A 13,057-nucleotide genomic window follows, 5' to 3' on the forward strand; every position below is an offset into this window, starting at 1 on the left:
GCTCCCTTTGCTGTTCGTTTTCAACATTATGCTAACGCACACCAAAAGGAGCATTTATTCGATAACGAATCGTTAAGATTTTGTTTTACGTAAAAGGAGGGTGGATGGGTTGCGTATAGGGTGGGTCTCCATTCGCAGCACCTCCACGTGAGACCCGGGCAATCAATATTATTTGATATATAATTACTAATTGCATCACTATACAGTGAAGTATACTATACTGTACAACTGGTATAATTATTAATTATATGGCAAGTAATATGAGCTAATTGGCTGCGATCCTGACTAGGCGTTCGTATTAATGTATCTATAGTATATTACATTAGTGAAATATAATTCAGATATAATTTAGAAGTGTAACTAATAATAAGTACTTTTGATACTTTGTAAAATATAAATAAGAATAGAGTATTTTAAAATTGAATAACTCCATCCAATCTTCTTATGGATTTCTATGAGTAAGCAGGTTTAATGTTCAATCTACCATTTCTTTCGCAAAACGTCGCGAAGGTCTTTTACATCTCTAAATATCATAAACTTCTTGCTTATTGGTCAAACTCTATGACTTTTACGAGGTAAACTATCACCCGTGTGAGTCTTTCGGTCCGAGAATCATTGCGCCCCGCTGTTTAGGCTGACCCTTTCTCGCTCGTGTAAGGCGGTTTGCTCGCGTGCAGGCACTTGAATTTCCTTACACCTGTAGCCGAACAGCCTGTATATATCTTTCTTTTCTATTACGCAAAATTAAACTCTAAAAATCCAAAGCGTTCGCTAAATATAAAAACAAAATAGTAGGGAAATTAATAAATAAAAAGTCATGGAGTCAATTCAACGTAATCGTCATTCAATTTATTACATTTGTACATATTTAGTCTTGTTCTACGCTTCTATCGTCGTGTTCTTCCATTCTCTCGCACATTCGCACTCACGCATTCAACCTTTCTCTCCACCTCTCTCCCATACTCTCATTTTCTCTCTCTTCCCTTTCCTAATTTTTTCCCTTTCTTCTTTCGAAATTCGATCGAACATTCACGTGGCTAGACTTCTCGCCGAAAAAATTCACGTATACGCACATGTACGCATCAGGCAGACAAAAAGGACGCTTCTCGGCGGTCGTATGGACCATGCCTGGTACGTTACTGTTGTAATTAAAATAGCACGATACATTTGAGGGCGGCTAGCCATTCTTCGTTTTATTTCTTTTTTTTCTCTTTTTTCTTTATTTTACATTTTCTCTTCTTCCCTCTACCGTCTTCTTCCTTATTCCCCCTGGCTTTCATCGCGTTTCTTCCTTATCCTTCCTCCTCCATTATTGTTCTTCTTTTACTTCTCCTTTATATCTGTCTCTTCCTTCTCTTTCTTTTTCTTTTTTTGTAATTTTTTCTTTCTTTTATTTCTTTTTTGTTACTTTTCATTTGTCGGTTTTCCCTTTTTTACTTTTTTTTTTTCTTAAATAGACGATTACGCACTGCCTCGTTCAGGGGCGAAGAACAGACTCGAGAGGCACGCGGCAACAAGTACACTGAATAACACGTTTAATAACTCTGATGTACGTGCGCGTGCACGATTTCATCTCTTGTACTTATTATTCACGTAACTATGTGTATATATATATATATATACGTATATGTGTTCACGTATGTATGTACGCATATATGTATATACTCTTCATTTTGTTAATTTTATTCGTTTATATTTTTCTTCCATTTCTCCCATTTCTTTTAATTTCCACTTTCCTTCTCCTTGTTCTAACACAACTTCCCTTTCTTCTTCATCTTCTTCTTATTTTTCGTCTTCATCGGATTCTCTCGCGGATAGAAATTGTTCCATCGCCATGTTGCGCATATACGTAAGTAGATTCGCCTTTTCTTCTCCCTTTTACTCATCCTTTTAGTTCTCTTTTATTTCTTCTAAACTTTTCACTTGCTTTTTACTGTCTGTTTCGCTAAACAAATACTCGTGCAACTGAACGGCGAATTCTCGCGCGCTGTCGCACGATTCATCCCGTGGCTAGAGTAAACTATAATTCGGAGGTCAGTCGTCTAACGCTATCGAGCTATCGAAACTCGGTCGTGGTGCCAGAGAGACGCGCGTTATACGTTAATCATGTACGTGTATCGTGTATATATATATACACACGCATTTATATATGTATATATATATGTATATTATACGGATACATTATAATCTAGGATTTCTGATTAAAAGGTCCAAGGAAGTCCAATACGCCACCATTACGAACAGTTTCACCTCGACCAACAGCTTGACTCTACATTCTCGTCACACGTTCTTCCTTTCCTTCGTTTCTTCGTTATCTATTCCTCGCGATTAACGAATCGCATCGACCCTTCCCTGTCTCATAAATACATCAGAAATTTCTTCGCTCGTTTAACGTAACAATTTCGAATGGATAATCGCAACAAGCAGAACATTGAAACGGAGACCCGTCGTTTTTACGTAAGAGTAGAATAGGCGTGATTGTGCGTACAAGATTTGCGTTAGACCTTTTAAACGGAGTAAGTTTCGACTATGAACAGTCCATACCACTACGTAGTTTCGTTTACTACTGGGATCGTGCGATAGATCGATCGATGACGTAAGAGTCCGCCATCTTACGTTTCGCTAACGATTGTCACTCTCGTCGGACGATTAACGATTAACAGGTAATTGAAACGAATTGATCGCCCCCACAGCGATTATTAATTAACAGCTGTCTCGATTTAACAGGTTCAACGAGTTACACAAAGAGACTATTATTATTTATAGCGTTGGTAATAGTTCGTTACGCCTATGATTATCGAACGATCGAAGTAACACGTAACACGCGAGGCAGCTGATAATCGATTCTGTTGGAACCGAACGTTGCTTCTTTCGTTCGATCGATCGATCGATCGTTCGATTCAGTCGCGTGACTATCGCTTTTTTCTTTTCTCATGTTCTTTTTTTTTCTTTTTCTCTTTTAAAAAGCAACGTGGCGCACAGCGCTCGTTAACGTTTTAGCAACCTATGAAACTTCGAGTCAACGAAGAGAAATCACCAATTGCCTTTGATCGTTCGAAGCGCGGGCACCACCACCGCACGAAGGTTCGTCAACGTCCGTCAACGTTAGAAGGCATAGAATTTTTTTTACTTTATACTTGCACTCTTCTTTTACTTTTATTTAATTACTCCTTTTTCTTCTTCTTAATTTTTTTTTTTCTTTTACTATTTTTTCTTCGTTTCTAATTTGTTGAATTTATCTCCGACAATCGTTAAATATTACCGCACGCGGTAGTATCAAAATAAACCACACCGAGTGTATAGTATAGAATATTCGTAAGTGTATGTATGTACAGTAGAGTTTCTTCTATCGTATTTATATATTTGTGTTTATTATATTTATTTTTTTATTTTTTCTTTTATTTCTCACTTCAAACCATAGTTCCGCGCTCGTCCTCCTTTTATGTTCCTTTCATATTATTTTTTATTAAAAAGTCGCACTACCATCGTTTCGTATTTTCTTGTTTCTTTAATTGCTGCTTCATCTTTGTTCTTTTGCTCTCTGCTTGTCGTCCTGCTATCTTCGCTCCCTCCATTTACCCTTGTCGCGCTTTTTTGTTCTCTCTCTCTCTCTCTCTCACTCTCTCTCTCTATTTTTTTTTTTTTTTTTATATATAGGAAATACACTACGATTAAAGTATATCACAGATGTTAACGAGAAGAACGTTCTAGAACGCGAGAAAGAAACGAAGAGAAGGAAACGAAGAGAATACTTGACTCATCGTGAGTCGCCGCAGGATTTATTCGGAAGTACACGGCAGCTGGTGTCGTCATAGCTTTCCACGCGAACCTGTCCAAGTTGATACCAATTGACATAGAGATTATAGATTGTACGAGTTTCAATTTGTATTAAAGATTATCACAACGTCGGAGTTAGTCTTAAGTTGCTAATCGTATTTACCTCGAGCTCCGAGCTAATCGTCGAGTTTGCTTGTTTTCTTTCGTTATATAGAGTTAGCGTGAAAGAGGTGACAAAAATACCATTATAATCGACTAAACTATGAACTGGCTGTTTATTACTTTAGCCAATCGTAACAATATTTGTTCGGCCTCCCCATTCTTCCGCCGTTTCGACCACGCACCACGTTGGTTCTGAGAATATTTAATTACGAAGCTCTTAACGTCTACTGTTAATACACGAGATTTTTTGTTCCGTTTGTTCTTTCTGTCTCTCCGCAGCTAAAATCTCCGCTCCGCGATAAGACTACGCTACTTTTTATTCTGTTTTCCTAATTTCTTTTTTATAGTCCGAAACTGCTTTTTTTATCTAGATTTTCTGGCACTTCGGTAATGACCATTCGCGTTCGTGCTCTTCTCTCTTTCATCGCGTTAATGCTTCATTTTCCCACATTGTTTCCTGTACGTTCGGTTTGGCACCTTTCTGTTTCTCCGTCGAGAGCTACCCACGATCCGCCGCGGCTCTCGAAACATTCCTGCGAACGACACGCGTTATTTATTCGACGAGCTGGAGAAAAAGGAAAGGCGAGAAAGTGTGGTCCGATTAATTGCAATTGTCGCGTAGACTCGACAAATTTGTTTTTTTCCTTTTTTTTTTTTTTTTTTTTTTACCTAACGACTACATAAATTCTCTAATTATCGACGCAGAACTACATCGTTCTTCATCCTACCAATTCCTACGGATCGACTTCCACGGTGTATTTTTTAACGGAACGTAAGATCGGTTCCGCTGGCAATAATAGATTGTCATAGGTTTTTCATTTCTTTTTTTTTTTTTTCATTTCTTCTGATTTTTCTTTTTCTTTTTTTTTTCTTTTTTTTTTCTTTGGTTGCCCTCGCTTGTCGTTTGCACGCGCATTCAGCCGTTCGCTAACGCGTACACGCGATCTCTCATTCGCGTCATCCCTTCGGACTATTCCGTTTTGCGCGCTGAAAACACACAATTGTTCTATCCGTGATCGAACACGTTCTCCCGTACCTTCGATTCCCATTGATCTTTGCTTTCGGTTACTCGCTCGACCAACAGCGAATCCGTTTCCCTGCCCGGAAAACGCCATCCATCCACCCTTCCGATGTTCCCGATCTTCCCTAAACCTCCTGCTCCCTATCTTTGGCAAGTTCACGGCGGCAAAGTTACTAGAATATAACGACTATATTGTCATGCACTACAGTCTTTCTTAGAGCCCAAACATTGAACCCTCGCAGAACCCTCCATGGTACTTTGCCGTGGATACCATGGTCGGCTAGCAGTTGCATAGAAATCTATACCGTTTCTCGGTAGAACCGATTACTTTTGCTTTTTGTTTTCTTTTTTTTTTTTTTTCTTTTTTTCTTTTTAGAATCCGTTTCTCTAAACGCATTTCAGATAGGAGTATAGATCGCGCGATGGCCATTCGATCTTGAACTTTAAGAAGGATCCGACGGTGTACCGGAACACGCTCTGTCGAATCTCTCGGACCTCCCCTACGTTTCTTCCGTTACGTCGGTTCCATCATGGACCGCGGTGACGGACGAAACGGTCGTCGACCCGTCCGCCGTCTCCTCGTTGGATTTCCTCCTGTGATGGCTGTTGCTGCTCGTCGAGTCGGTATCGTCCACGTATATGCGAACATCCGAGCCAATGGTCGTACAAACCGCTTCCGGTATATTCACCACGGCGATTCCGTTCCTGCTACCGCTTCCATTAGCGCCACCGCTTCCTGTTCCGCTTGCACTCGCGCTTCCACTCGCGCTTGCACTCGCGCTTGCACTCGCGCTTGCACTCGTGCTTGTGCTTGCACTCGTGCTCACGCTCGTGCTTCCCATCATGCTGTCGCTCATGTTACCGGTCGATATCGGCGACACCTCCTCCGATCGTTGCTCGGTGACGTATACGTAGCTGCCCGTACGAATCGACGGAGGGTATTGGTCACCGACGCTGGCCGCCATTCCCAGGGAATTTCCGCACTTGAGCTTGGACGGTCTCCTTTCGTTAATGATCGACTGCACGTCAAGATCGTCCGTCGGTGGAGCAGATACCCGTCGCTCGTTTTTCGTTTTCTTAGAATCGTCCAATTTGTTGCTACCCTTCGATGCACCGTTTTCCGTGTAATCGTTCGACACGCTCGGCGTTCTGGAAGGGGCGTTGCTCGCGGTACCGGCGCTCACGTTCGTGTCCGACTGTGACTGCGTGTCGCTCGATGGCCTGCGACTCAACGTTGCCTTGGACGGGTAAATAGTGGCCGTTGGCAAAAGATAACGTTCGCTGCTTAGTTTAGGACAGGCTAGCGTGGTTACCGAGCCGGCCGGTGACACCGGGGAAGAACTCGTTGGAGGTTTGATCACGCTCAACAAACACTTGTTCTCTTGTCCGTTGCTGCTGGTCTCCTGCCAACGTAAATTAGCATATATTTAATATGATATATTTTATAATGATTAATTGCTTCGTGAATAGCCAAGGAAATTAAGTGTGCCAGAGTGTGTTGCTTTCTGGAATTCACTTTGAGATGTAGGATTCTTTGTGGAGGTAAGTGATGATTTTTCTTTTCTTTTCCATTTCTTTCTTTTTCTTTTTTTTTTTTTTTTTTTTTTTTCTTGTGAGGAGTTTGACACTGAAAGGAACTTAAAAGTAAACAGTAAAGTGACTATGTTCAACAACAAAATAATTAGCGTGGCAAATGAGTTTGTATTTGACACCTTGATGTGCACGATAATTGAAGATTTGTATAGAACGATAAACACATTACTATGCGTGTACTATACGATTGAAATAGTATTACGCAGGCTATCGAGAAGTCGCATCGACCAACTCCATCGATCGAGAAACAAGAAAAGGGATGACGTTGCAAAGACTGTTTTTTCACATTCATCTCGGAATTTTCTATTGTTTATGTCATCTTCTCGTAATGAACAGACTCACGCGAGTACGTAACTTGTTTTCCGAAAATTCAACTTCCATCGTCTACTTATGTAAGAAAGATGAGAAATTGGTAAAAAATAGAGTTGATCAGTTTGGCTTCTGGGAAGCTTCTCGTACGTGCTCGGAACGCAAAGCATAGAACAACAAACGGGTCATCACGTGCTATTTTCTTTTTACTTTATCGATTTATCTGCAAACTGAAAACTTACTTGTAACTGTTAACAAAATTGCCTACCTAAGGGAAATAAAATTATAAACCCGATCAAAACTAATCATGCTTAGAATTTGTCGTCCGTAGAGAAAATAAAAATAATTTTACCTGTAACCTTAGATGCTGCGCGTGGGTGGGACGTCGGCTTGCTGCACTGTAGTTGCGTTGAGGAATAATTCGAGGCACGCTTAGATTGCTCACTGGCTTCTCGAAAACTTCGGCGACTTCAAAATGCATCGGCAGTAAGGATCTCCTCTGGTGATGCCCCGAGTGAAACGTTTGTCGACGCTTCGATTTGAACTTGGACGGTCTTGAACTGGAACGATGATACGAATTGCGCCGCGACAACGTCGCGAAAATCGTACCGTCTATAAAACGTAGAAATTGCGATATCTTTTGGATTATTCGTTTAAAAAAATCACGTATTATCGTGCTTAAAATTTCCTGATAAACGTAAAAGCATAAAATACGTTTAGCCTATTACGTCTTATTTCGTAATAAGAAAATTTCTTATGAAAAGTATACACGGAAAAGTATTTTAAATACGCATACAAGTTTTGATCTTTGATCTTTGAAAGACGATACCCAAAATTACAAAAATACATTGCCAGTGCTTTAAACAGATAGGTGTAAAATTTCCTAAAATATTAGAATTTAGTATCTAATATTGAGATGTAACACACATGTACAGACGACAATCAAATAATATTTTAATAATCAAAGAACGAATTAGATTTAATAATCACTCGTGAACAAAGTAGATTATCAAGAATCGTATGCAAGTTTTAAATATCGTTTTGCCTAATGCAAAATCAAATTATCGATTGAGCTGGCTTGGCCAGATCTATTCATAATTTACATTCAGTTGTCGAATATTTCACTGTACACGTACCGTCTGTGTTTTCCTCCTGTGGCGGATTGTAAATAAAATTCGCAGGCAAGGAACGAACTTTGGCAAGACCAGGTCTCCTCCTAACAGGAATCTTCTCGTTCGTCACTAAAATAGACTCGCGTTCTCTAACGTCGTCATCCTCCTCGATGCCACCATCGTCTCCTCTTTCTCGTTTCACCATTTCCTCGTCTTCCTCTTCTTCCTCTACCTCCAACAGCTCTTCCTGCTCCGCGGCCAATTCTCTCTCCAGCTGAGTTTCCATGTCAAGCTCGTCTTCCATCTGACAAATAGATTTTAAACTTTAAATCGATCCTCTTTCAATTTTACTACACTTTAACGCGACAGATCTACATTTTCATAACACCGAATCGTTCTATTTTACAATCTGTTGTTTACACGCGTCTGCGGTGTGACTCTTCAACGAGAGTCGTAAATTCTCGCCTCAATTAGCATCAACGCCACGAATTCGCTGTCTCGATTGAGATAATAGAGATATTTAGATAGAACCTGACACAAGGTTTTAAAGTTTAAATATAACTTTATATTTCACAAAGAATAACTTCGGACACTCGGTGCACAGATGAAAGTTAAACGTGAGCGAAGCGGTGCCGTTTCACTATGCGTCGAAGTAGGAGCGAAGCGGAAAAGATGAAGACTCCAGGTAGAACATGAGCAAACCAATTCATCAGTTGCAGTTTCCTGCAAGGAAGTGTCCTTGCTAATTCGTAAAGAAACAGGTAGAAAAGATGCGAACTGACCGTCTCCCAACTGAGGGTCATTGGTAAGTACGGAACGAACCCTCGAGCGAAGAATAGAGAAATGTTGCGTGTGCAAGATTTAACCATTAAGTTAGTAAACCCAAGAAGCGCTTGGAATTAAAGAACGCATCGTAAAACTACCGGACTAGGCATCAACAATAAGCTTTATGGATGGCAGATGGAATAAGTGTCAATAAGAATTAGTTTTCGACACAGGATTAATGGTTCCTTGGAGTTTATCGTTGGTGCAAACGAATATTAAGGAAAGCGTAGACAGGGAGATACAACTGAAAACAGATATATGTAAACTTTAAAACATTAGAAATCATTATTGTTGAAAGATTATTATGGATGAAGAAATGGACGAGTGTACGAAGAGTGGGTGGCGTTTTTATTCATTTCATTTCAGACATTTCATTCATAGAAATAGAAAATCAATTAAGCGCAACGAATAAAGTATTCTCACCTGTTTGTGACTTTCTTCGAGGTGTTTCATGAGCACGGCGACGACCACGTTGACAAGAACGAATTGTGCCATCAGCACGAAAATTACAAAAAATATCGGGGCTATAATGGTGCTCACGCAACAATTCTTCACGCAGTCCGCTGCTTCGTCGCAGTCGTCCCTCAGGGTGTCCTTCATGATACCGTTCCAATTGTCGCCGGTGGCTACGCGAAAAAGCGTTAGAAATGCCATACCAAAATTACTGAAATGCGCATGCTCCCCGAGACCCTGGCAAGGCATGTCGTCGTTACATTCTGCAATAATTAACAATTCCTACAGGAACTGGTAGCGAACGCTACTATAATATAAAATATACAACGTGGACAGCAGGGGACAGAAATTGTAATAGAACTGGGGAAACGATTGTACGTGAAAGAATAAGCAAAGAAAGGTAGGTAAGTTGGTTTTGAAGAAAATCGTTGTTTGAAAAATTCTCTGTGATAATTTAGCGCTTACCTAATCGGCCAAATAGTTCTACACCAAGAGCTGCGAAGATGAAAAAGAGCAGAAAAAATAGTAATCCTAGATTTCCAACTTGCGGTAACGCCTGCATTACCGTATCTAAAAGGGCGCGTATTCCCTTTGCCATTTTCAGCAACTTCAAAACTACAAAAATCATTTTAATCGTTAGCCGATCCCCTTCGTTGTCATCTTGTTTTCTTTTCTTCTTTTTTCTTTTTTTTTTTTTTCTTTTTGTAACTTACCTCTAGCGATTCGTAAAACTCTCATTACCCGAATTATCGTAGGATTAATCGGAATGATCTTCGACTCGACTTCTTCGAGAACTATACCAACCACCGATAATATCACGATTCCTACGTCTAATTGATTCCATCTAGAGTGAAATAGTTTACAATTTGAATATTTGATATCGCACGAAAGAATATTTTTATTTCTTTTTTTTTTACTTTTTGAGGAAAATGCGACGTACTTGTCTTTAAGGTAAAGATGTAGACCTAAGGCAACGAGTTTCATAAAAGATTCGAGGATGAAGACCGCGGTGAAGAAATAATTGAATATCTTTAGAGCGTAAGTCAGAGCTTTTGGCATCATGTAAAATTCCATCGCCATGGTAACAACATTCAGGCCGATCACCGCAGCAATTGCTAGGTCGAAATATTTAGAAGTCACAACGTTGTGAACGAATAGCCTCGATTTTGAGTAGTTCGTGTAGTAGGGTGGCTCGTGCATTTCTGCGAATCGAATGGTTCGGCTTTAATTTCGATCTTTCTTTAATTAAATGCTAAACACGCTCTTCCTTTTCTTACTTCGTCGTTTCTTCTCCATTTGCAAGGCTCGTTTGGCAGCTCTTCTCACGCGTTCCTCCTTCTCCTGTTCCTCACGACATCTATGAAAATTTTCCACCACAACGCCCACGAACATGTTAAGGACGAAGAAGCCAACCAACAGGATAAAAGCTATGAAGTAGAGCAGTCGCCATTCCGAATAATTCTCGATTGGCTGAAACGGATAATAACGGATACTTTGCAGGTATACTTAATTGTTATTACAATCACGATAAACCAGTTACTAATTTCATAATAATCGTTAAAGTAAGACCACAGTTTCAAATTTTCATTTCGTTTGCTGTCTTTCTGGAATATGTATATTTTATACGTACATTTTCATCGACGTTTTGAAACTTTTAAGTAATTTCACCGACAGAATCGAAGCTCGTATCGCTAACCAAAGAACACATACAATCAAAGCTGTTAAAAATTCTGTTACCAGGAACGATTTACGCGTTACAAATGTCATTTCTATTTATTATGGAAGTATTCCAGTTTTCACTACGGTAAAAAGGATAACCTCTAAAGGAGATGAAACGATCTTCCATTAGAAAGTAAATCTAAAGGGCGATCCTACTTGGAATTATGGTATTGCGAGCGATAATCTGGTCGAATTAAAAATCAATGTTGGTATTAAAAAGAGAGAACTTTGGGGGAAAAATAAATGTCCCTAGGGTACATGTAGATTAAGCGAAGTGGTAATATAATATGCAAATAAAATTGGCGCACTCGAGCGCGTTACCTGTTGATCGACGCCTACAGCGTCGAGTCCGGTGTACATGATGTTCACCCATCCGTCCCTCGATGATAATACGAACAACGACATCAACGCTTTTCCAAGATCATCGAAATTGTATTTTCTGTTTAACCAAACGTTGCGTTTGTCGGCCAGGCAGTCCGTCTTATTGCGTACATTTTTAATATCAGGCCCCTCGCAGTAATAAAAGGCACCCTTGAAGAGCTGCACGCCCAAGATACCGAAGATTACGAAAAAAGTACAGCATATCAAAACGATGTTGCCGATAGGTCGTAAAGAGGATAACAATGTCTGAACAACCAGTTTCAAACCAGGAGCTCGATTAATAACCCGTAATGGTCTTAGTGACCTTAAAAGTCTAAAAACCTGCAACGATACGAATTAAAGGTTAGGGTTATTTGATCACAGGAGAGAAAGTTACGCGAAGCATGATTATTATGTGTCTCGAATCAGTGTCAATTTTATTTCATTACAATTATTCAGTGGTGAATGATTAAAATGGGAAAATATAATCGCGAGTGTTTTTTATTAATCACTTTAAATGGTGAAATGTTTCAAACATTAGAGTAATTTGTATACAATATGTGCTAGGCATTGATTTATTCACATACTTATTCATCGATTGTTATTAGCATCTTGGCGTCAAGTGACGTCTCTGCTACGTCAAGTGACGTCACTGCTACGTCAAGTGACGTCCCTGTCACGTCATTATCAACTCTGATATGCGTAAAGGCGCGACACGACAGGCACGACACTAAGTATCAAAGGGTTAATTATTTACTCATTCTACAAAAATATCTCAATTTTAAGACGGCGTAAATTGTGTGCCTGTGTATACGCAGATTCCGACGAAATTAAATGCTATCTGTGTAGAAAATTTCGTGAAATTGAACCGTAAATCAAAATGTGGAAAATAGAGTATTCGAGTTCGATGGAACAAATGAAAATCGGTGCTTTGATTTAATTAGAGAAATACGACGATTAAAAACAAATTTATTCTATTTCATACTGTTGAATGTAATCTGCGCAAATCTCTTTGACGTGTTTTCTTAGCATTTTATATACAATAAAAAAGAGAAAGAAGAGAAACAAATGTAAAAGTCAATTTAGGTTAGAATCACGTTAAAGAGAAAAACGTACCCTCAGTATTCCAAATATTCTTGGACTACTCGCCGACAGTAGGGACATTGATAAGTCGATTATGGAAATGATCACAAGAACTCCGTCCATAATATTCCATCCTGAAGTAAAATAAGCGTCGGAGCCGTACAGCATACCAGATGCAACAACCTGCGACAAATTGTAATCCGTTTTCGTAGAAGATATTCTCTCTCTTTTTCGCGGAGATATCAAAACTTCTTTGTTACCTTGATAAACATCTCAACAGCAAACACCGCGGTAAAAATGTAATTCGCAGTGGATAAAAAAAGTCTTTCTCCACTATCCGGTGGTATATTTGGCCGTTCCATCGCCAGTGTGATACAATTCAGACCAATGAAAAAGAGAACCACGTTATCGAACCATCTTTGATCGACTAACCGCCGACATAAAACGCGAAATCTGAAACGATCGTTCGTTGTCAAATCGAGCAACACTTAATCATAATAAAAATTTGTATCGACCATATTTAAAAATATTTAACAATCCGAGCATATTTGATTTTTATTTTAAAAAAAGTAATATTAAAAAATGTATTAAGTAATTCAATCGTATTTTTCTTGTTTCGAAGTACTTGAAGTAAATAGATTTC

At 39.4% G+C, this 13,057-nt stretch overlaps 1 protein-coding gene across 5 annotated transcripts in view; it reads right to left on the bottom strand.

The window, feature by feature from the left end:
• Positions 1-823: 823 nt before the first annotated feature.
• Positions 824-13,057, bottom strand: part of Ca-alpha1t (Ca[2+]-channel protein alpha[[1]] subunit T) — a 110,819-nt gene continuing 98,585 nt past the window's right edge. For 4 of the 5 annotated variants that reach the window (XM_072017042.1, XM_072017044.1, XM_072017040.1 and 1 more), the window contains 11 exons: positions 12,675-12,867; positions 12,448-12,597; positions 11,293-11,673; positions 10,530-10,722; positions 10,193-10,454; positions 9,966-10,096; positions 9,718-9,867; positions 9,223-9,515; positions 7,999-8,278; positions 7,215-7,474; positions 824-6,363 (listed from right to left, as the gene is read on the bottom strand). In XM_072017042.1, the coding sequence (XP_071873143.1) occupies positions 5,461-6,363; positions 7,215-7,474; positions 7,999-8,278; positions 9,223-9,515; positions 9,718-9,867; positions 9,966-10,096; positions 10,193-10,454; positions 10,530-10,722; positions 11,293-11,673; positions 12,448-12,597; positions 12,675-12,867 (3,196 nt within the window). In that variant the 3' untranslated portion in view covers positions 824-5,460. Of the gene's footprint in view, positions 6,364-7,104; positions 7,131-7,214; positions 7,475-7,998; positions 8,279-9,222; positions 9,516-9,717; positions 9,868-9,965; positions 10,097-10,192; positions 10,455-10,529; positions 10,723-11,292; positions 11,674-12,447; positions 12,598-12,674; positions 12,868-13,057 lie in introns of all 5 variants that reach the window. The other variant, XM_072017043.1, reaches the window with a different exon arrangement.

Source organism: Bombus fervidus, chromosome 14 (genome assembly GCF_041682495.2).
Source record: "Bombus fervidus isolate BK054 chromosome 14, iyBomFerv1, whole genome shotgun sequence".
Lineage (NCBI taxonomy): Eukaryota > Metazoa > Arthropoda > Insecta > Hymenoptera > Apidae > Bombus > Bombus fervidus.